This window comes from Grampus griseus (genome assembly GCF_964374135.1).
Source record: "Grampus griseus genome assembly, chromosome: 13".
NCBI lineage: Eukaryota > Metazoa > Chordata > Mammalia > Artiodactyla > Delphinidae > Grampus > Grampus griseus.
Genome location: NC_139007.1, coordinates 38,039,341 through 38,063,110, shown reverse-complemented (window position 1 = coordinate 38,063,110; position 23,770 = coordinate 38,039,341). Strand labels below are relative to the sequence as shown.

General features: G+C 35.8%; 1 protein-coding gene across 2 annotated transcripts in view; it reads left to right on the top strand.

The window, feature by feature from the left end:
• SEC63 (SEC63 homolog, protein translocation regulator) overlaps nt 1-23,770 on the top strand; it is a 71,282-nt gene that overhangs the window by 30,622 nt on the left and 16,890 nt on the right. Inside the window, exons 5-16 of one of the 2 annotated variants that reach the window (XM_082668523.1) lie at nt 2,507-2,568; nt 3,159-3,217; nt 4,695-4,745; nt 5,775-5,883; nt 7,510-7,604; nt 7,704-7,836; nt 9,188-9,280; nt 9,948-10,102; nt 11,447-11,594; nt 12,930-13,012; nt 21,409-21,468; nt 21,674-21,847. In XM_082668523.1, coding sequence (XP_082524649.1) covers nt 2,507-2,568; nt 3,159-3,217; nt 4,695-4,745; nt 5,775-5,883; nt 7,510-7,604; nt 7,704-7,836; nt 9,188-9,280; nt 9,948-10,102; nt 11,447-11,594; nt 12,930-13,012; nt 21,409-21,468; nt 21,674-21,847 — 1,222 coding nt within the window. Of the gene's footprint in view, nt 1-2,506; nt 2,569-3,158; nt 3,218-4,694; nt 4,746-5,774; nt 5,884-7,509; nt 7,605-7,703; nt 7,837-9,187; nt 9,281-9,947; nt 10,103-11,446; nt 11,595-12,929; nt 13,013-21,408; nt 21,469-21,673; nt 21,848-23,770 lie in introns of those variants that run through there. The other variant, XM_082668524.1, reaches the window with a different exon arrangement.

Below are 23,770 nucleotides of genomic sequence, written 5' to 3'. Positions count from 1 at the left end.
TCTATCAGACAAGTGAAGAAGTAAAATGATTATGGGACCCAGAACTTTGAGTTATTGTAACTTGTACAAGTATAATTAGATTAGTTAAAAGGGTGCATTTTACTGAATATAGGTTCTGAGTGATTGAAGCTGCTATCTTATGTATGTATAACTCTACCAGCCTAAGTTATGTAATTCAAGCAACGTGTAGAATGCAGTTATAAAAAACTGCATGATCTACAAGGTTTTTCAGAATTTGCCTTGGTTATTCAGGCTGGTTTCTCTTCCCTTATTCACTCATTATAATAAACAAGCTGGGTCATTCCTGTTTCTTCAGACCAGATTGTAACTTAAAGGAAAGGAGGTATGGCTATTTTTGAGGAGTTAGACCAACTATTGATATCTGATTCATTCTTCTGGATATAGTTGGGATTTTGCTTTTGGGTGTAAAATCTATGTTTAAACTACTTTGTAACAAGTGGGCAGCATGATTTACATCCTTAAAGATATTTTGATTTTTAAAAAGTATGTTTTCATGTGTTCTTGCATATGAATATGTAACTTAGCTCTACATAGCCAACTCAGGCCCTTCGCATATAATTTAGTGAAAACATTCTCTGGGTTAGGATTTATAAACTGAGGTCCCTGAAACTGTATACAGAATTTGTGTGTGTTTGTAAATGTGCGTTTTTTTCCAGGGCAGGAGGGGCATAGGTTTCATTAGATTCCTAATAGGATCTATGATATAACCTCCCACCCCCAAAGTCAAGGGGTATAATCATGTTTAGGAAGCTTTATACTCATTGAATTAAAAAAAATTATGTTAGCGCCATTGGTGTTGTTTAAGCTTGTTATATATAAATTATACTGAAATCACATAGCTTTTAAGTACCTTAAGTCTTAGGAATGGATACTGAAGCACTAATAAGTAGCCCAAAATCAGTTGCTTTCTTACACTGACTTTTTAAAAAATGGATAATTCCTTTGAGTATACAGGATGGTTACACAACAGTTGTACAGATGGTTTAATGAATGAGTTAATGGAATTTTAATCAGGTGTGTATGCAGGTTGAAAAATCAAGTGCTTCTCTGATGAGAGCTGTGCTTTATTTTGCAAAACGTAAGGGCATTGTATAGAGAACAGAACAGTTTATGGTGCTGCCATCATTAGAAAGTCAGGAGGGGACAGAGATAATTATTTTGGGGAAAAGACTGATTAGGAGACAGAAAATTGAAAGAAACAATAGCTAAAGCTCTGGGTGGGGTGGACAATTGTACAGGGAAACAAAGGCAAAAGTTTTTGAAAAACATCCCTCCCTTAGCAGAAAGGAATCTTAGCACCACTCCTTATTAACTTGCAGTCTCTCTAATAATGCCTTTCATTGGCTCCTGTATTTTACTGCGGCCTTAGGTCAAACAGTGTAAGTGGAGTTATAGTTGAATAAGGACTAAAGACATCAAGGCTCTTGTTTTCATAAATGACCAAATTGGTAAGTTTAAAAATATTTTCAAATCATTGAAAAATTTTGCAATTTTATGAAGATTCTTCTGCATTCGCTCTCTCAATTGGAGCTTTGTTGAATAGAAAATTCATTGTATCTTAAGTGCATATGTTCTGGGAAATAGAAATATGGCTAAAATTAGATTTGGACATAAACATAATCTTTTGCCAATTGGTCTGCAAGAATGCCTTCCTTATTATGTTATTGGTCATTTTGTGTGTATGTGTCTGCCTTGTCTCCTTAACAGCATTGTAAAGTTTTTGAAGGAATTGAAAATTTCTTTTAATGTTTTTTTTTTTTTTAACATCTATACTGGGACCTGGAATAAAACTACTCTCACCCTGTGCCTTGAGCCATTGCCCAGGTCAGGGGTTATATTCATGTTAGGTGTTTAAAAAATCACTGTCACTTTCATATTGCTTGGGTTAAGAAGCTGTTGCTTTAGCAGGTATTTTCTTAGTCTTGCTGGAAGTTGGCTTAGGAGAAAATTGTGATCTTAGCACAATGCAAATGACCTTTTCCAAAGCAGTGGAATTTTATAGGTGTTATTATTTTTTTCTTTGAGAATGTGGTACCAGTTTTGGAGGGATTATTATTAATCATGTATTAAGTTTATATTTAAAAAATAGATATATATCATTATTAAAGTAAAAACATGAACATTGAAGAAATTTTGGGAAATATCTGAGTGTATAAGATTTTTAAAAGTAACGTATAATCCTCCCTGCCTCCTTAGAAAATGTAGTAGCCTTTAAAGTTGCATCTTCTGGCTTGAACTGGCTAAACCTGAGAACCCATGGGCCAACTAGGAATTTGTATCTGGGCTCAATAGTTAGCATTTTCTGTTAATGCTGAATTTCTTATTTTCCTCTCCCCCTTTTTTTCTGATTTCAGAGAGTTCTTTTCTTGATTCTCTGAAATTATCTTTAGGAAGTGAGTTGGTTAGTTAATGGAGTTTGTGTATATGAGTACTTATTTTTCAGATGTGGCTTTCTAATTTTGCACCTTTGTTCCTTTTATGCTAGTTTAACTGATGAAGAGTCCCGGAAAAATTGGGAAGAGTTTGGAAATCCAGATGGGCCTCAAGGTGTGGTAAATGATGATTAAAAAATACTGGGGTTATGATATGTGTATATTATAAAAATGTTAAACTGGATTGAAAAGAATGTTTTGATTTTCTTAGTTTGTGAATAGGAAAATTACAACCACAAGGAGTTAAACAAATATGTAAATTGAGTTCCCTTTAATTTTTACTTTATTCTTCTTTCTAGAGATTGGTTTGAAAGATAGAACTTTGATTGATTTGATGAGGAAAGTAGTCACTGTCATTATTCTTCATTTCCAGTTAGTAGTTGATAAAAATTGGATGAATAAAATCTGTTTTTCTTTACTGACTAAACATTTTCTCATATATTCATAGTGTTTACATAAACTCAGGACGTATAAAATAATTTAAGTGTTCTGGGAAGAAGGAATTCACATACTTAGAATTTTTTTTTCTTCTGGAAAAATTTAAAGTTTCAAATATAAACCATGTCCATCAACTTTTGTGTAATGGAAACACATAATAAGATAATCTTAAAGCTTTTTTGGAGGGGCTGGGGGAGACAGAATTTGGGGATATAAAGAAATAAAACTGGAAATGGAGACTCTTCAAAAATATTCTTCCTATTTTAGCCACAAGCTTTGGAATTGCCCTGCCAGCTTGGATAGTTGACCAGAAAAATTCAATTTTGGTGAGTACATTTAAATAAGACACTATAATGTGTTCGATATATCTTGGTAATATATAGAGAGCTTTACAAAGAAAATACTGGTGTGCTGTTTTCAATTTAACTGTGTATTGTGAAAACTGTTTTTGCATAATGGAGAAAAGAATCGGTTCCTATTATTAGGTTGTTGGTTTGGGGCAGTGTGTTCTAGTATAGGGTCCGTCCCCCCGCCCCCCCGCACTGTTTAAGGAATTCCTTACAGTTGTGGCGATTTCTTGTGGAGGTGGTTTCAGATTGGGTCCTACTCTTGGTTTAGGGAACCACTGTTTTTTTATGGTATCTACATTTATCTTACGTAGCGCTCAAAATTTAAGTTATCTTTTATTCCACATTTACCCAGGCTAAATTAATTTTAATGTGTGCTAACATAATGATATATATTATATGTGGCACTTCAGGAGACAGTGGGATATCAGACTTCAGTCTGTAATATAGAGGCTGCAACTCCTAAAACATCAGGAATTATCCTAACCTATTGTTCAGGAATTCCCTACTTCTCCTTTCTTGAAAATACTTATCTAGGAGCTATCTTTGAAGCAATAAAAAAATCCATGTTTTGTTTTGAAAATGGCTATTTAGTGTTATTTTATGGCTGTTTATTTACATGTTATTTTCCAGGGTATATAGTTGCTGTATATAAGCATGTTTATTATGCTTGGGGTTATTCAGGGAATACTAGAGAAGAGAAAAGATAGTTAGCTACCAGATTTGGGATCAAGCAGTAGGACAGAAATCTAAGACCAATAGATAGAAATTACTTGCAAACAGAACATTATGTGTTCTGTTTGATATTTAGGCAAAGAAACCAGCTTCTACCATTTATTTGGAAGGCACTAACTACTTGCCAAGGTGTGGATATATAATACAGTTGACCCTTGGACAACCGGGGCTTGAACTGTGTGGGTCCACTTAATACGTGGATTTTTTTGATAAATACGGACTACAGTACTGCACAGTCCATGGTTGGTTGAATCTGCGGATGCAGAGCCACAGGTAATGGGGGGCCAACTCTGAAGTTAGAGTTGGATTTTCCACTGCAAGGAGGTCGGGGAGCCAAGCCCCACATTGTTCAAGGGTCAGCTGAAGTTGGACCTCCCTTTCGGCATGTTTTGCATCCGTGGGTAAAGAGGCCCTACTCTTTTATCACCATTTTATATAAAGGACTTGAGCATCCCTGAATTTTGGTATCCTTGGGGCCTTAAAACCAGTTCCCCATGGATACCAAGGGATGACTATATATGCTGAAGGTTCCCTATCTGCAAAAGGAAAATAATAATGGTACCTTCCTCTTAGAGTTTGAAAATAAGGATTAAATGAAGTACTGCATGAGGAGTGCTTTTAATAGTGCCTCCCCCATGTAAGCCTCAAAATAAGTGTTCATGGATGTTGTCATCATTTACCTGGTGAAGGCCATAACTTTTTCTTTCCTTTTCAATTCAAGGTCTTACTTGTATATGGATTGGCATTCATGGTTATCCTTCCAGTTGTTGTGGTAAGTTCCAGCTCTTTTTATTAACATTTTTTAGGGAAGGGAATCGGTGCATGCTTTGGAGTCTCCTTATAAGATTGTAATTTGTATTAGAATATAATCCATTAATCCTTGAATTTTAAGAATCTTATATTCAGTTATACTTTAAAAGTCTTCTAAAGGTGACATCTCTTTAGTATGTTAAAGTGAATCTCCTCCTGATGCAAAAATTACACACAGATGAGATAGTACAGATGTATTTAGAATTTAAAATGAAAATCTTCCGTTACCACCTCCCCCAACTCCATTTCTCTGTCAGAGATAATCAGTGCTAAGTTTGCTTCCTTTTCAGATATTTTTCTATGCATTATGTATATATACATGTGCACATTTTTTTTTAAATGTGATCTTACTATATGTATTGTTCTGTGACTTTTTTTGCTTCATTTAGGGGTACAACATGTAGAACGACCTCATTTTTAAAAACAGTTGCATAGTACCTCAATATTGAGGTACCATAAAGTTTATGATTTTATTGTTTATTACTCTTATGACTGGTGGTATTCTTACTGATCTTACAGTTCCTATGGGTCCCATAGTGAGGCTAACAATTAACCTGTCTTGCCTTCTTCATAGGATTGTTGTGTGAGAATCCACTTATGTGGAATAATGTGAATGAAAGTAGTATATCAACTATAAAATTGCCTCTTCGCTTATTTGTCAAATATTTATTGAAGACATGCTATGTGTGAGGAACCAGCTTGTTGCTTATAGCAGTGGGTTGTTTCATTCCTATTTTGTCTTTAAACAATTTCTAGCTGAAACTTAAATGTTTTAATCATATATATGTAACGAGGTAGGTTGGTGTTTAGGCCTCAGGCAGCATAAATATTTACCAAATAAATCATTTGAAATATGTAACAAAGGCATTTGTTCTAAAGAGCAGGTCTTTTTATTGGTTTATGAACATTTAGAAAATTTGACCATTCTGCATCAAAATTAACATTTATCATGGTTTTTATGCTTTATTTCTGGTTTAATTTTGTGTTTTAGGGCTCTTGGTGGTATCGCTCAATACGCTATAGTGGAGACCAGATTCTAATACGCACAACACAGATTTATACATACTTTGTTTATAAAACCCGAAATATGGATATGAAACGTAAGTAAATTTAAGTAACTGTGATATTAGATTATTTTCTGAGTCGTTTATGTAGAGTTGATATATATTCAACTGGAGAAATTCCATTTAATAGTTTTAGGGATATTCAGTTCATTATAGCTAAAGCTGGAGGAAAATGCTAACACCCTTTATCATATGTCTTAATCTGTAGTTCTGTTATTCCCATTTTACTCAGCTATATGTATATATCAATACATATTTTTTTCCCTCCAGAAATTTTATGGTAAAACTTCTTGTGGGCTAATTTTGTAATAATACCAGCTAGGATTTCTTGAGTATTTGTCATTGCCAGGCATTGCTAGCCACTATGCATGTATTAACTCATTTAATCTTTGTATGCCCCCATAAATAAGTGCTGTTTTTAAGCACATTTTATAGATGAAGAAACTGAGCCCAAGGATACACAGTAAGTGACAGAGCTAGGATGGAACTCAGGTAATGTGGTTCCCAAGCCCTAAACCAGTACATACATAAAGCTTTGTTTAGCTGGTGGGTTTGCTTATATATCCTTGGTTTTAGCATTGGCACCATTTATATAGCTGTTGTTTTCATTCAGACATTTGAGGGTAGTAATAGTACTAGCTCACACACATTACTATGCTGACTGTGTGTCAGGCACATATGAAGAAACCAAGGCCCACAGAGAGGTGAAGAATATTGTTCTAGGTCATTCAGCTACGCACTTAACCTCTTTACCGTCCTGCTTTTTGTGAGGATGTTGCATGTATTTTCTGCTGTAAGGTAAGATTGATGACTATAGTGCCAGTCATTGAAGAACTTGTATAGGCCAACGAGGGTAATGCTAATATATGTGACCTCACATCATGTGTATTTCAAGGAACACTATTCCTACAAAACCCTCCAGAGTTCCATAATAAAAATTTCTGCAAATTACAATATATTGTAGTTTACTCAAGGCTCTGAGGAGTCATGAAGTGAAGAAACCTGAAACTTTTTTTTTTTTTTTTTTTTTTTTTTTTTGCGGTACGTGGGCCTCTCACTGTTGTGGCCTCTCCCGTTGCGGAGCACAGGCTCCGGACACGCAGGCTCAGCGGCCATGGCTTGCGGGCCCAGCCGCTCCGCGGCATGTGGGATCTTCCCGGACCGGGGCACGAACCCATGTCCCCTGCATCAGCAGGCGGACTCTCAACCACTGCGCCACCAGGGAAGCCCCTGAAACTCTTTTTAACTCTTATTTCTCAGCTTTATTTAGCCATGGAGTCCCCGCCCCCCCTTTTTTTTTTTTACAAAGCAGTTAGTAACATCACATAGAATACTTCCTACTATAAATTTCTGTGGAACACATGCTTAGGTCTAGAAACAGATGCTATTTGTAGTGATTTTAATGCACCTAGTTGCTTCTGGGCCCTTAATTTGATGTGTATTTCTATTTACTTGTGATAGGTAATATTGCACACATTTTAAAAAGTGAGATGTTGCTTTTGTTATGAGAGAGATTAATGCTTATTGATAGTGGAGTTCAGATGATTTTAGCATTGTGTGTGATTGGAAAACTGCCTCACTCTAGGATTAATCAAGTATCATGGGAGGTGGATTAATGGGTGACCAAATTTATTTTTCTTCATATTTCTTTTGTTTTCTTAGGTCTTATCATGGTCTTGGCTGGAGCCTCTGAATTTGATCCTCAGTATAACAAGGATGCCACAAGCAGACCAACAGATAATATTCTAATACCTCAGGTTAGGCCTGTCTCCCAAATTCCTTGATAAACATTTAAGTATATAAGGTTAATGCTTTTTTAAGTATACATTTTTAAATAATTATTTTATTTACTCTAGCTAATCAGAGAAATTGGCAGCATTAATTTAAAGAAGAATGAGCCGCCACTTACCTGCCCATATAGCCTGAAGACCAGAGTTCTTTTACTGTCTCATCTTGCTAGAATGAAAATTCCTGAGACCCTTGAAGAAGGTATTTGTGATTCTAATATCTGTAGGGTTTTAGTGGTACAGAAGAGGTGGATTTAATTAGACCTCGTGGTGCAGTGTTTTTTTGTCACTGTTCTTTTTTGCTCAATCAGATAATTACTCAAGGACCTTTTAAAAACAAATCTATATGCTATGTACATAATTCACAAATTCTTTGAAGGTATTAGTAAGTCAGATGTTTTGGCAAATGTTAAAATGTTGTATTTCAAGGTGAGAGAATACTCTCTATGAAAAATGTTAAGTCAGTTGCAGATTATACAATAATTCCTGATGGCTTTTAAAAAAGGATTTTGTAAGCCTTTTGGGGCAAGGAAAAAATGGATTTTCACAACAGATGTCTCAGTCACTGCCACCAGTACCACCATCATACTCCAGCAGTAGTTACCAATGAAGTGTCTGTTTAATCTTTATTTAAAGCTTCAGAAGTACTTGAAGCCATCTATTCTACTTAAAAGAAAAGCAGTGGATTGGGACAGTGGTGTTTCCAGGGATGTCATGAATTTGAGTGTCATCTCTTTTCACTTGCATTATTTCAATTGGAAGTTCTAAAAGAAAGTTATTATCCTTAGGGAATTTTCTTTCTGAATGAACCAACCCTCCCCCCACCACTTTAAGCCAATAATGCAATCAAATGCCTTTGAAAACAAGGTCAGTTGATGCTCAGTGATTAATGATAGGATAGGCTGCTTATGATGGAATCAAGGAGCGCTATTTAGGCATTGTTTATTGAAGTTGCAAGTTAACTAGTAATTCTGTTCCTAATGTTCTGTACAGATATGAAACCATCTCCATTTTTACCAATTATCTTAGAATCAGGGAACAGATTTTTTTTTAGGTTGAGTACCAACCCCAATGGATGATCTTAATGGTTAACTATTATATGCAGTATAAATGAAAGTGTCTGTCTCCCTCCTCCTCCTCCTATCCTCCTCTCTCCATTTGGTTGACATTTATTCTCAGTCTTAGTCTTTGGACTTATCCATAATTATAGGAATTTAGGTACACAGGAAGAAGAATTTTGAAGTTCTTAAATCAGTAAGATTATGATTAAATTTAAGATTAAGGCTATTTCCAAAAAAAAAGGTAGGGAGTAATTTATAAAGCCCAAGACCATAATATTAAAAGTTTGCCTTTGAAACATCTAATTTGAGGTAGGGTTTTCTGATTGATTTTTGACATAGTGCTGCCGAGGAGAAACTATTGTAATATTCTGAGGTCATGTGAAAAATGTGTGTGACAGCTTAAATTTAGCATTCGTCTTGGACTACAGGTGATAAAGGTGTTTTAATCATAAAAGAAGAATGATTTGTTTCAGGTGTTTTATTGTTTTGCAGATCAGCAATTTATGCTGAAAAAATGCCCTGCCCTACTTCAAGAAATGGTTAATGTAATCTGCCAACTAATAATAATGGCCCGGAGCCGTGAAGGTGAGGAGGAAGCATAATTATGTTGTACTTTTTCTTGCAAGCACATACAGATTACACTTCATAGTTTTAAGATTTTTGGGTGCTTAGTATAATTCTGTCTGTAAGGTGAATCAGTTTTCCCAGTTTTGTTCATGGTTTTCCTTATTTCTTTCCTGTATTTTTTATTATGTAAAGTATGGTGACTTATGTTCTTTGAATTTAATTTTTCATTGTTTTATTGTTATTTATTGTTTGCAGAGATTTAAAATACCCTTTTCCTTCCTCTGAGTAGTTTTAGAATTAGGTTAACAATGAGTTTGAAGTAATTCTTTAAGTGATGTGATGATGATTCATCTGACGTGTAGTGTTTTTTACATAATGGAAAAAAGAACGAGGGAGTTTATTTATGGTCAGTAATGGAAGGAGAGACCCTTAAAAAAGAGATACTGGTTGTGTTTTGTTGTTATGGATGATGTCAGTTTTTGGCATGACATCAGTATGTGCATTTGACCAAGTTTGTGTATCTTCTGTGTCTTACCCAGTAACTTTTAAAGGAAATTCAACACTGTGATCGTAAAATTTGAGGTGTTAAGGATGTTCACATGAATTTGTTTTTGTGATGAATTGTGTACTCCTGAACATATAAAAAGTCCAGACCTGTTTTTGCTTTTCTTCTATTCTTTCTAAGAAAGGGAGTTTCGTGCTCCAACTTTGGCATCCCTGGAAAACTGCATGAAGCTTTCCCAGATGGCTGTGCAAGGCCTTCAGCAGTTTAAGTCTCCCCTTCTGCAGCTCCCTCACATTGAAGAAGACAATCTTAGAAGGGTTTCTAATCATAAAAAGGTAATTTGCTACTTTAAAATTAGTTTTAAGCAGTTTGTCCTGTCACTTAAAGGTAACATGAATGAAAATTTTTCTAGAAATGGTTACTGTGAACTTCTTAGATTTATAATGTTTTAAACATTCTAAAACATCCCTCAAGTGATTCTGTTAATACTTTCTTGATTAGGTAGCTGTTTTATAATATTTTACTACTGTAGTGGTTTACTTTGGGGGTCAGTGCATTTTAGCAGTCAACACTTTCTTTTTTCTTTATGTTGCCAAAAATAAGCGTACTAAGTAAAAATGCACTGTATACTTTCCATTTATTTCATTCGTGGCTTAAAGGTTGGGCAATAGTTTATTGGTTGAGTCTGAACAAAAAAAATCAAGCATTCAAAAAATAAGTAGATCAAATACAGATAATTCTTATTTAGAAAATACAATCTGTATATAGATTATGATAATGAATCTTAAGATATTTCAGAAATGTAATATAAATGAAAACTTGAGGAAATACAAGAAAAAGTGGAATGAAATTGTAAGTTTGGTAGATTTTAAACATTACTTTGTATGTATTGATATTAGACAAAGTAGGCAGAAGATAGACATTGGATTTGATAGTGTTAAGGCAGAACTAATAAATACATATTAGAAATTTGCATCAGAGTTCTCTCCTTTCGAGGAAATGTGTTACTCTTATAAATTTGATCACATTTTAAGTCATAATTGTAAACTTCAGAATTCAAAAGCAGGTATTTCACATGCCTCATGAGCTAATCCCTATCGGTGAAAGTAAAAATTAATAACTGGCACCGAATACTCAGAAATTAAAAAACCCTCTCCTGAGTATCCATTTAGCCAGGCTGGGTTTTACTGCAATAACGGATAGCTGTATTTAGAAAATAACAAAAATGAGAGTACTGCATAGTAAAACTTAAGAGTGCATGCAGCTATTACTTGGACATAAATTCATACTCTTAAAGGTTTTTATCATTAAAATTAAAAATAAAGGTCTGCAAACTGAACAAATCAAATGACAGTCATTCTTGCTTGGGTCAAGAGTTTATATGAATGTTATTATTTTTTTCCTCTAACTTTATTTTTTTCTAATTAAAAAAAGTAGCTGTGTATTAACTTTGTAATAAAAAAAATTCTTAAAAAAAAAAGAAAAATTCTTAAATTTCCTTGGAGAAAAAGGCCATGAAATACAGTGAAGTTGTATTTTCTGCTTTGAAATGTATATAATCTTAACATTTTTCTAAAAGTTTTTGGATTTTGTTTTGGTAAACATGCTAATAATTTTCCTTTTATGTAAAGTTATATGACTTCGGGATTTATTTTCTTTCTCTCTCTTTTTAAATTTAGTACAAAATTAAGACTATCCAGGATTTGGTGAGTTTAAAAGAATCAGATCGTCACAATCTATTGCACTTCCTTGAAGATGAAAAGTATGAAGAGGTTATGGCTGTCCTTGGGAGTTTCCCATATGTGACCATGGACATAAAATCACAGGGTAAGTGGGAGGTTTCCCATTGCTTCCCTTTTGATAGATTGGCTTTTGTTTATTTGGCTCAAAGCCCTCAAAACACTTCATTTAATAACTTTTAATTAGACTTTGCAGAACTGTAGTTTACCTGTCAGATTTGCTGTGATGGAAGATGTTGTATACTTATTAGTTTTGAGAACCCTACTTTTATTATCCTCCTAATGGGCTTAGGTTTGAGGATGCTTCTGTTCTGTAGTTCAGCTTTCAAGAAGATCTTAACTTTTCAAAGAATGAAAGAGATTTCTAGATGTAATGAAGGATATTTGAAATATATCTATTGTTAGTATAAGATACCTGCTTAGTCCTAAAATTAATTTTTAAAAAACCTAATTTGTTTATATTAATTAAATCTTGAGAATCACCATGCTCTGTGCCACATTTCATGTGTTTTTCTTGACTTACTTCTGTCTTTGTCTGCTTGGAGTGAAAAAAAATAGAGATTATTTTTCTACCTACATAATTGTCCTGTGAGTTCCCATTTTAGAGCCAAATATAGTATCTTAGTATGGTGACAGAATTAGAGATTATTCTGCTCCATTCCTTCATTGTGACATTGTTCTGAGCTTTGACATTTGCTAAGTTGCCATTGTGAAAACATTCTTGTGGGACCAAGAATACAAGGATGTGTTAGGAATGGTTTCTGTTTTTAAAGGGCTTGTAGTTAAGTTTATTTTATTGTTAGACTTTTGGGGTTGTGTGTGGCAAATGTGGTTTTAAAAAATTAAACAATTGCAAAAAATGTTTTTAAAGTGTTTTTTAATATAAACAATATTTTCAAGTTCTTGCCTTAAAATATCTTTACTGTTGCTCAGAATACTAGTTTTAATTATTTTATTCTTACAGGCATGCATTTGTTCATATAGGTAAGATCTTGTGAGTATAAAGTTTGCACAATTTAATAGAGTGACAGAATCCTATTTTTATATCACTGTGAGAGAAAGCTGTTGTAGTCCTAACATACTCTGTTTTAAAAGGCTTGGGTTTGAAACTTGGCAGTGTCGATATAGCCATTTTGTGACCTTGGGCATTTTACTTTATTTCTGAACCTCAGTATCTTCTTTAAAGAAATAATAATAATGCTTCATAGAGCTGATTTAAGGATTAAATGGGTACATTGTTGAAGGCATTTACTAGAGAGCTTTTTACAGAGTACATAGTCAATAAATTATTTTTTATTTAGTAGGTTTAAAACTCTGTATGTTTGAAATACTGAAATACCAGATTGATTTGAATAAGTTGTTTTGCTGTTTGCCTTGACATAGAACTTGATTTTTATTTATTTGTTTTTCTTTTATCTTATAGTATTGGATGATGAAGATAGCAACAACATCACAGTAGGATCCTTAGTTACAGTGTTGGTTAAATTGACAAGGCAAACAATGGCAGTAAGTAGTCTGTAGTTTTATGCTTTAAGAGTTATGTGTTAAGGCTTTTATATTCTCTCACTCTAAGTTATACATTCTCAAAGTCAAAACTGTTGTAGATTTGCAAATGTAATTTTGCAGGTTCTGTTAGCTGTTTTGAAATTTTAAATTAATTTTTATAGTTTTCACATTAGTTTTTCACACACACACAGTTGAAAAATACATTAATTCTTCCTCTGATGATTTGTTAATTCCCTATAAAACATTATAATTACAAGGTCGTGTGGGTATCATTCTTAAATTGTAAAGTGTTATACAGAGATTAATTATTGATTATTGTTGAGAATTTTATTACCTCCTTTTTTTTGAATTTTATTTTTTTATACAGCAGGTTCTTATTAGTTATCTGTTTTATACATATTAGTGTATATATGTGAATCCCGATCTCCCAGTTCATCCCACCACCACCAGCACCCCCCCTCCGCCACTTTCCCGCACTTGGTGTCCATACGTTTGTTCTCTACATCTGTGTCTCTATTTCTGTCCTGCAAACCAGTTCATCTGTACCATTATTCTAGTTTCCACATATATACGTTAATATACGATATTTGTTTTTCTCTTTCTGACTTACTTCACTCTGTATGACACTCTCTAGATCCATCCACGTATCAAAAATGACCCAATTTCGTTCCTTTTTATGGCTGAGTAATATTCCATTGTATATATGTACCACATCTTCTTTATCCATTCATCTGTCGATGGGCATTTAGGTTGCTTCCATGTGGCTATTGTAAATAGTGCTGCAATGAACATTGGGGTGGATGTGTCTTTTTGAATTATGGTGTTCTCTGGGTATATGCCCAGTGGTGGGATTGCTGGGTCATGTGGTGATTCTATTTTTAGTTTTTTAAGGAACCTCCATACTGTTCTCCATAGTGGCTGTATCAATTTACACTCCCACCAAGAGTACAAGAGGGTTCCCTTTTCTCAACACCCTCTCCAGCATTTGTTGTTTGTAGATTTTCTGATAATGCCCATTCTTACTGGTGTGAGGTAATACCTCACTGTAGTTTTGATTTGCATTTCTCTAATGATGTTGAGCATGTTTTAATGTGCTTCTTGGCCATCTGTATGTTTTCTTTGGAGAAATGTCTGTTTAGGTCTTCTGCCCTTTTTTTTGGCGGTATGCGGGCCTCACTGTTGTGGCCTCTCCTGTTGCGGAGCACAGGCTCCGGATGCGCAGGCTTAGCGACCATGGCTCACGGGCCTAGCCGCTCCGCGGCATGTGGGATCTTCCCGGACCGCGGCACGAACCCGTGTTCCCTGCATCAGCAGACGGACTCTCAACCACTGTGCTACCAGGGAAGCCCCTGCACATTTTTTGATTGGGTTGTTTGTTTTTTAATATTGAGCTGCATGAGCTGTTTATATATTTTGGAGATTAATCCTTTGTCCGTTGATTCATTTGCAAATATTTTCTCCCATTCTGAGGGTTGTCTTTTTGTCTTGTTTGTCGTTTGCTTTGCAAAAGCTTCTAAGTTTCATTAGGTCCCATTTGTTTATTTTTGTTTTTATTTCCATTACTCTAGGAGGTGAATCAGAAAAGATCTTGCTGTGATTTATGTCAGAGTGTTCTTCCTATGTTTTCCTCTAAGAGTTTTATAGTGTCCGGTCTTACATTTAGGTCTCGAATCGATTTTGAGTTTATTTTTGTGTATGGTGTTAGGGAGTGTTCTAATTTCATTCTTTTATGTGTAGCTGTCCAGTTTTCCCAGCACCACTTATTGAAGAGACTGTCTTTTCTCCATTGTATATCCTTGCCTCGTTTGTCATAGATCAGTTGACTATAGGTGCGTGGGTTTATCTCTGGGCTTTCTATCCTGTTCCATTGATATATATTTCTGTTTTTGTGCCAGTACCATATTGTCTTGATTACTGTAGCTTTGTAGTACACTCTGAAGTCAGGGAGTCTGAATCCTCCAGCTCCGTTTTTTTCCCTCAAGACTGCTCTGGCTATTTGGGGTCTTTTGTGTCTCCATACAAATTTTAAGATTTTTTGTTCTAGTTCTGTAAAAAATGTCACTGTTAATTTAATAGGGATTACATTGAATCTGTAGATTGCTTTGGGGAGTATAGTCATTTTCACAATATTGATTCTTCCAATCCAAGAACATGGTATCTCTCTCCATCTGATTGTGTCATCTTTGATTTCTTTCATCAGTGTCTTATAGTTTTCTGAGTACAGGTACAGGTCTTTTGTCTCCCTAGGTAGGTTTATTCCTAGGTATTTTATTCTTTTTGTTGCAGTGGTGAATGGGATTGTTTCCTTAATTTCTCTTTCTGATCTTTTGTTATTAGTGTATAGGAATGCAAGAGATTTCTGTACATTAATTTTGTATCCTGCAGCTTTACCAAATTCATTGATTAGCTCTAGCAGTTTTCTGGTGGCATCTTTAGGATTCTCTATGTATAGTATCATGTCATCTGCAAATAGTGACGGTTTTACTTCTTCTTTTCCCATTTGTATTCCTTTTATTCCTTTTTCTTCTCTGATTGCCGTGGCTAGGACTTCCAAAACTATTTTGAATAATAGTGGTGAGAGTGGACATCCTTGTCTCGTTCATGATCTTAGAGGAAATGCTTTCAGTTTTTCACCATTGAGAATGATGTTTGCTGTGGGTTTGTCGTATATGGCCTTTATTATGTTGAGGTAGGTTCCCTCTATGCCCACTTTCTGGAGAGTTTTTATCATAAATGGATGTTGAATTTTGTCAAAAGCTTTTTCTGCATCTATTGAGATGATCATATGGTTTTTATTCTTCAGTTTGTTAATATGATGTATCACATTGATTGATTTGCATATATTGAAGAATCCTTGCATCCCTGGGATAAATCCCGCTTGATCATGGTATATGATCCTTTTAATGTGTTGTTGGATTCTGTTTGCCAGTATTTTGTTGAGAATTTTTACATCTATATTCATCACTTACACTGGTCTGTAATTTTCTTTTTTTGTAGTATCTTTGTCTGGTTTTGGTATCAGGGTGATGGTGGCCTCATAGAATGAGTTTGGGAATGTTCCTTCCTCTGCAATTTTTTGGAAGAGTTTGAGAAGGATGGGTGTTTAGCTGTTCTCTAACTAAATGTTTAATAGAATTCACCTGTGAAGCCATCTGGTCCTGGACTTTTGTTTGTTGGAAGATTTTAATCACAGTTTCCATTTCATTACTTATGATTGGTATGTTCATATTTTCTATTTCTTCCTGGTTCAGTCTTGCAAGGTTATACTTTTCTAAGAATTGGTCCATTTCTTCCAGGTTGTCCATTTTATTGGCATAGAGTTGCTTGTAGTAGTTTCTTAGGATGCTTTGTATTTATGCGGTGTCCGTTGTAACTTCTCCTTTTTCATTTGTAATTTTACTGATTTGAGTCCTCTCCCTCTTTTTCTTGATGAGTCTGGCTAATGGTTTATCAATTTTGTTTACTTTCTCAAAGAACCAGCTTTTAGTTTTATTGATCTTTGCTATTGTTTTCTTTGTTTCTATTTCAGTTATTTCTGCTCCGATCTTTATGATTTCTTTCCTTCTACTAACTTTGGGTTTTGTTTGTTCTTCTTTCTCTAGTTCCTTTAGGTGTAAGGTTAGATTGTTTATTTGAGATTTTTCTTGTTTCTTGAGGTAGGCTTGTATAGCTATAAACTTCTCTCTTAGAACTGCTTTTGCGGTGTCCCATAGGTTTTGGATCATCATGTTTTCATTTTCATTTGTCTCTAGGTATTTTTTGATTTCCTCTTTGATTTCTTCGGTGATCTCTTGGTTATTTAGTAATGTATTGTTTAACCTCTACGTGTTTGTGTTTTTTCCGTTTTTTTCCGTTATGGATTTCTAATCTCAAAGCATTGTGGTCAGAAAAGATGCTTGATATGATTTCAATTTTCTTAAATTTCCTGAGGCTTGATTTATGACCCAGGATGTGATCTATCCTGGAGAATGTTCCGTGTGCACTTGAGAAGAAAGTGTAATCTGCTGTTTTTGGATGGAATGTCCTATAAATATCAATTAAATCTATCTGGTCTGTTGTGTCATTTAAAGCTTGTGTTTCCTTATTAATTTTCTGTTTGGATGATCTGTCCATTGGTGTAAGTGAGGTGTTAAAGTCCCCCACTGTTACTGTCGATTTCCTCTTTTATAGCTGTTAGCAGTTGCCTTATGTATTGATGTGCTCCTGTGTTGGATGCATATATAATTATAATTGTTATATCTTCTTCTTGGATTGATCCCTTGATCATTATGTAGTGTCCTTCCTTGTCTCTTGTAACATTGTTTATTTTAAAGTATTTTATCTGATATGAGTATTGCTACTCCAGCTTTCTTTTTTTTTTTTCCGTACGCGGGCCTCTCACTGCTGTGGCCTCTCCCGCTGCCGGAGCACAGGCTCCGGACGCGCAGGCCCAGCGGCCATGGCTCACGGGCCCGGCCGCTCCGCGGCATGTGGGATCCTCCCGGACCGGGGCACGAACCTGCATCCCCTGCATCAGCAGGCGGACTCTCAACCACTGCGCCACCAGGGAAGCCCTCCAGTTTTCTTTTGATTTCTGTTTGCATATCTTTTTCCATCCCCTCACTTTCAGTCTGTATGCGTCCCTAGGTCTGAAGTGGGTGTCTTGTAGACCACACATATATGAGTCCTGTTTTTGTATCCATTCAGCGAGCCTTTGTCTTTTGGTTGGAGCATTTAGTCCATTCACGTTTAAGGTAATTATCGATATGTATGTTCCTCTGACCATTTTCTTAAATGTTTTGGGTTTGTTTCTTCTCTTGTGTTTCCCACGTAGGGAAGTTCCTTTAGCATTTGTTGTAGAGATGGTTTGGTGGTGCTGAATTCTCTTAGCTTTTGCTTATCTGTAAAGCTTTTGATTTCTCTGTGGAATCTGAATGAGATCCTTGCTGGGTAGAGTCATCTTGGTTTTAAGTTCTTCCCGTTTATCACTTTAAATATATCATGGCACTCCCTTCTGGCTTGTAGAGTTTCTGCTGGGAAATCAGCTGTTAACCTTATGGGAGTTCCCTTGTATGTTGTCATTTTTCCCTTGTTGCTTTCAGTAATTTTTCTTTGTCTTTCATTTTTGTCAATTTGATTACTTTGTGTCTTGGCGTGTTTCTCCTTGGGTTTATCCTGCCTGGGACTCTCTGCACTTCCTGGACTTGGGTGGCTATTTCCTTTCCCACGTTAGGGAAGTTTTCGACTATAATCTGTTCAAATATTTTCTCGAGTCCTTTCTCTCTCCTCCTTCTGGGACCCCTGTAATGCGAATGTTGTCCCATTTAATGTTGTCCCACAGGTCTCTTAGGCTGTCTTCATTTCTTTTCATTCTTTTTTCTCTATTCTGTTCTGTTGCAGTGAATTCCACCATTCTGTCTTCCAGGTCACTTATGTGTTCTTCTGCCTCAGTTATTCTGCTATTGATTCCTTCAAGTGTATTCTTCATTTTAGTTATTGTATTGTTCATCTCTGTTTGTTCTTTAATTCTTCTAGGTGTTTGTTCTTTAGTTCTTCTAGGTCTTTGTTAAACATTTCTTGCATCTGCTCAATCTTTGCCTCCATTCTTTGTCCGAGGTCCTGGATCATCTTCACTATCATTATTCTGAATTCTTTTTCTGGAAGGTTGCCTTATCTCCACTTTATTTAGTTGTTTTTTGGGGGGTTTAATCTTCTTCCTTCATGTGGTACAAAGGCCTCTGCCTTTTCATTTTGTCTGTCTTACTGTGAATGTGGTTTTCCTTCCACAGGCTGCAGCATTGTAGTTCTTCTTGCTTCTGCTGTCTGCCCTCTACCTGCTTCTTTTTAGTCAGTTCTTGAGAATGTACTCCCTTTTATTTTTATTTTAAAAAGTATAGTAAAATTAGCTTTTTTTCCCCCTAATTATGTGAAAAATTCATGCTGTGTGGGGAAAAAAATTTAGGCAATGCAGAAAAGTATAGGAAGAAATTAAAATCACCTAAAATTCTACCACTCTGAGATCATCAGTTTTGAAGCTCATACCTTTAGCTAGCCTAAAGCATGAATACCCACAGAGTTAAATGATATTTTTATCATGGATCCCTTATCTCACTCCTGCTGCCTCAGGAAACCTCCTTGTCATACCCAGATGACCAGAATTCAGTCTTGTGTAAATCTTTTTGTATCTTTCTCCATGCTCATGTTTACTATCTGGACCTTTTCAGTGCATATATGTACATGCATGTATATGTATACTGGTAGTTTTCTCATTCTTTTTCATTAAATCCAGTCATAGTGTATATGTTTCCTGCATCTTGTTTTTCTCAGTTTCTGTTACATATTTATATTACCTCCCAAGCCAAGTATAACTCCCAAGTTTCAACTACAGTCGTTAACTCATTTTTAATAGACTGTAGTATTTCAGCTCAGTTTTATTCAGCCAGTGGTAGATTTTAGCCTATTCTACTCTGAGATCTATTGGCATCTGTAGGAAACCTATGCTACCTTCTTTTTTGTTTTGTTTTGTTTTTGTTTTGTTTTGTGTGTGTTTTTTTGCGGTACGCGGGCCTCTCACTGCTGTGGCCTCTCCCACTGCGGAGTACGGGCTCTGGATGCACAGGCCCAGTGGCCATGGCTCACGGGCCTAGCCGCTCCACGGCATGTGGGATCCTCCTGGACCGGGTCACGAACCTGTGTCCCCTGCATTGGCAGGCGGACTCTCAACCACTGTGCCACCAGGGAGCCCACCTATGCTACCTTTAAAACCCATGTCTAGAACCTCTGGTAGGAAAAGCATATTTTGTAGTAGGACATATCAAATCAAAGATACTGATTTTATGGTAGCAAGTGGTAAGGAAGCATTTGTATCATGGACTCTGGATGAGAGGTGCCTCCTGGGAGAAGAGGAAGCTCTAAGCCAGTGGCCAGGATTGGGTTTAGAATCTAGACTTACACTGCCTACAGGCTTTGAAATTCCCAGCCTGAGAAATGAGCACAAAATTGGCCTTGGACTGTTGACACTTCTCAGGTAATTAGTAAAAGAAAAAGCAAAAGTGCCCTGGAGGAAGGGAAAGAATCAAGTATTTATCTTTCAGTTCTTGCATCAGTTGTATCTCAGCATAATTAAGCATTAGAACCCAACTAATAAGTGAAGAAATGAAGTAGAGATAATAGAATTAGGCTAGAGGCTGGCAGACTTTTTCCATAAAGGTCCAGTTATTAAATAATATGTTCAGGACTTCCGTGGTGGCGCAGTGGTTAAGAATCCACCTGGTAATGCAGGGGAAATGGGTTCGAGCCCTGGTCCAGGAAGATCCCACATGCTGCGAAGCAAATAAGCCCGTGAGCCACAACTACTGAGCCTGCACTCTAGAGCCCGCGAGCCACAACTACTGAAGCCCGCGCGCCTCGAACCCATGGTCCATAACAAAAGAAGCCACAGGAATGAGAAGCCCGCGTACCAAAACAAAGAGTAGCCCCCACCCACCGCATCTAGAGGAAGCCTGCGCATAGCAACGAAGACCCAACGCAGCCAAAAATAAATTATTTTAAAAAAATTGATATATTCGGTTTTTACAGGCCATACAGTCTCTGTAGCAACTGCTGAACTCACAAATGCGCATAGTTGTGTTCTAATAAAACTTTGTTTAAAAAGCAGACAGTGAGCCATAGTTTGCTGACTGATGCATTAGGCCAACAGTTTGAGCCCAACAGTTATTGTTTTCACTTGTTAGTTTTAATAATTCTAGGGAGTTTATGAAACACAACCCGTATCACTTGTCATCTTCTAGTATAGATTCTTGCTAAATTCTTACTGGATTTCAAATTCTAAATTTATAGCTTCTGCACTGATTCTAAATGGATTATTTGGTGGGTGGGTATGTCTTTAGGATATGTAGATTTGGTGTTCCACTTTTTAGTTATATCTAAGTTATATCAGTTATATCAACAATATCACTTAAAATCATAAATAAACTAATATTGGTCTCGTGAAGTTTCAGTGTTAGAGAATAATGTAATATATTCAAATTCTCATAACTTTAAAATAGTCATGTCTTATTACTATTAGAATAAAAATAAAAATTTAAATTATGAAATATGACTGACTTATGAGTTTACATATTTTAAGGCATTGCATTTATAAATTTAAGTAGAATGTACTTCTCAAAATATATTCAAGACAGATGTGAGATATTTCAGAAGGTAACTTCTAAAGCATCATTTAGTGATTGCTATATTTGCACACATACATCATTTAGTAATTGCTTCGAGTCTCCTGTCTATCCATGGTTTTGTCCCCACCCCCTGCAATTGTCAGCAGTTAAAAAACTTACTGATAACATATATTGAAAGATTGCTTTATCGGAAAGATAAATATAGGTTGACAGACTTTATATTTTTCTTCTCGCTACCTGTAGGAAGTATTTGAAAAGGAGCAGTCCATCTGTGCTGCAGAGGAACAGCCAGCAGAAGATGGGGTAAAAACTTCAGTTTTCCTATCTATCTTTCATGGTGAAATAACTGTTTTGTTTAGTTCTCTGATTGATTTATATTGCTGTGGGAGAGTAATTCACTTTACTACAACATTTATTAGTTTAGTCATTTCCATCTAAAATTTACTATGACTTCCAAATGAAACTAGTGCTACAACTTCTGAGTGTGCATGTGTGTTGTGATTTACAGCAGGGTGATACTAACAAGAACAGAACAAAAGGAGGATGGCAACAGAAGAGTAAAGGACCCAAGAAAACTTCTAAATCAAAAAAAAAGAAACCTTTAAAAAAAAAACCTACACCTGTGCCCTTATCACAACCAAAGCAACAGAAACAAAAGCAGGCTAATGGAGTCGTTGGGAGTGTAAGTTTATTATCTTATGTAAAGATTATTGTTATTATCATCTTTATTGAGGTCTAACATACACTAAAATGTTCAAATCTTTTTTTTTTTTTTTTTTTGCGCGGTACGTGGGCCTCTCACTGTTGTGGCCTCTCCCGTTGCGGAGCACAGGCTCCGGACACGCAGGCTCAGCGGCCATGGCTCACGGACCCAGCCGCTCCGCGGCATGTGGGATCTTCCCAGACTGGGGCACGAACCCGTGTCCCCTGCATTGGCAGGCGGACTCTCAACCACTGCGCCACCAGGGAAGCCCCTAAAATGTTCAAATCTTATGTGTACAGCTCCTGAAGTTTTACAATTGTGTGTACCCATGATACCCAGATCAAGATATAAAACCTTACCAGCACCCTAAAAGGCTCTCTTGTACCCTTCTCAGTCAGTGACCCCTCCATCCATCCCCACGGCCTTCCCCACTATTCTGACTGTTAGGACCATAGATTAGTTTTGCCTGTTCTTAAAATTCCTGTAAGTGGAATTGTTTGGCTGCTTTCATTCAACATAGTGTCTTTGACATTCATCTGTACAGTGTGTAGCAGCAGCAGCTGTGTGTGTGTGTGTGTGTGTGTGTGTGTGTGTGTGTGTGTTTCCTGTGTGTGGTTTTATTTACCTGATGACTAATGATATTGAGCACCTTTTCATGTACATACTGGCCATTTGGATATCCTCTTTTATTTTGGGGTTGTTTTTCTTCTTATGGATTTGTAGGATTCCTTTATGTATCCTGGATATGAGTCCCTTTTAGCTCTCTTAATGGAGCTTTTGATGGTTCTTAATTTTAATAAAGTCTGTTTCATCAGTCTTTATGGTTAGTGCTTTTGTGTCCTGTTAGAGACATCTTTGCCTGTCCCAAGGACACAAGGAACGGAAGATATTTTTGTTTTCTTCTATGAGTATTATTATTTTACTTGTTAAATTTAGCTCTGTGTTATATCTTAAATTTTTGTGAATAGTGTGAGATTGGGATTATGGACCACTTATTTTAGCACCATTTATTGGAAAGATCATTCTTTCTTCTCTGAATTGCAATAGTGATTTGTTGTAAAAAAGTTGCCATTAAGTGTATATGTGCAAATCTGTTTATGGACTTTCTAGTCCATTCCACTGATTATTTGTCTCTTTTTGTGCCAGTACCACACTGTCTTAATTATTGTGGCTTTATTTTAACTCTTAAAATATGGTCATGTAAGTCCTCAAACTCTTATTTTACTTCTTCAAAATTGTCTTGACTATTTTAGGTCCTTTGCATTTCCAGCTAAAATTTTAGAATAAGCTTGAGAATTTCCACCCAAAAAAAGCTGCTGGAATTCAGATTGGTATTGTGTTTACTCTGTGGTTCAGTATGGGAAGAATTCACAGGTTAACAGTATTGACTCTTTTTATTCATAATTATGCTTTATCTTTATTAACTGGATCTTCCTTAATTTTTCTCAGCGGTGTTTTGTGATTTCCATTGGCAGAGGATATGACACATCTTTCATTAGATTTACTCCTGTGTGTTTGATCCTTTCTAGTGCTATTGCAAATAACATTAAAAAAAATTCATTCTTCAGTGTTTATTGCTGGTGTATAGAAGTGTAGTTGCCTTCTAAATATTACCTTATATCAAGGATTCTTGATGAATTGACAGTAATTCTAACTATTTGTAGATATTTAAAGAAAAAGATTTTCTACATACACAATCATGCCATCTGGGAATAAAGACAGCTTTACTTTAATCTTTATGTGGTTTCTTCCTTTCTGCTTTACTGTACTGGCTAGAACTTTCAATGTAATGTTGATTAGAAGTAGAAGTGAAGATGGCAGTCACCCTTTTCTTATTGTTGATCTCATGGAGAAAGCAAACATTATTTCACCACTAAGTATGACGTTAGGTATAGGGTTTTT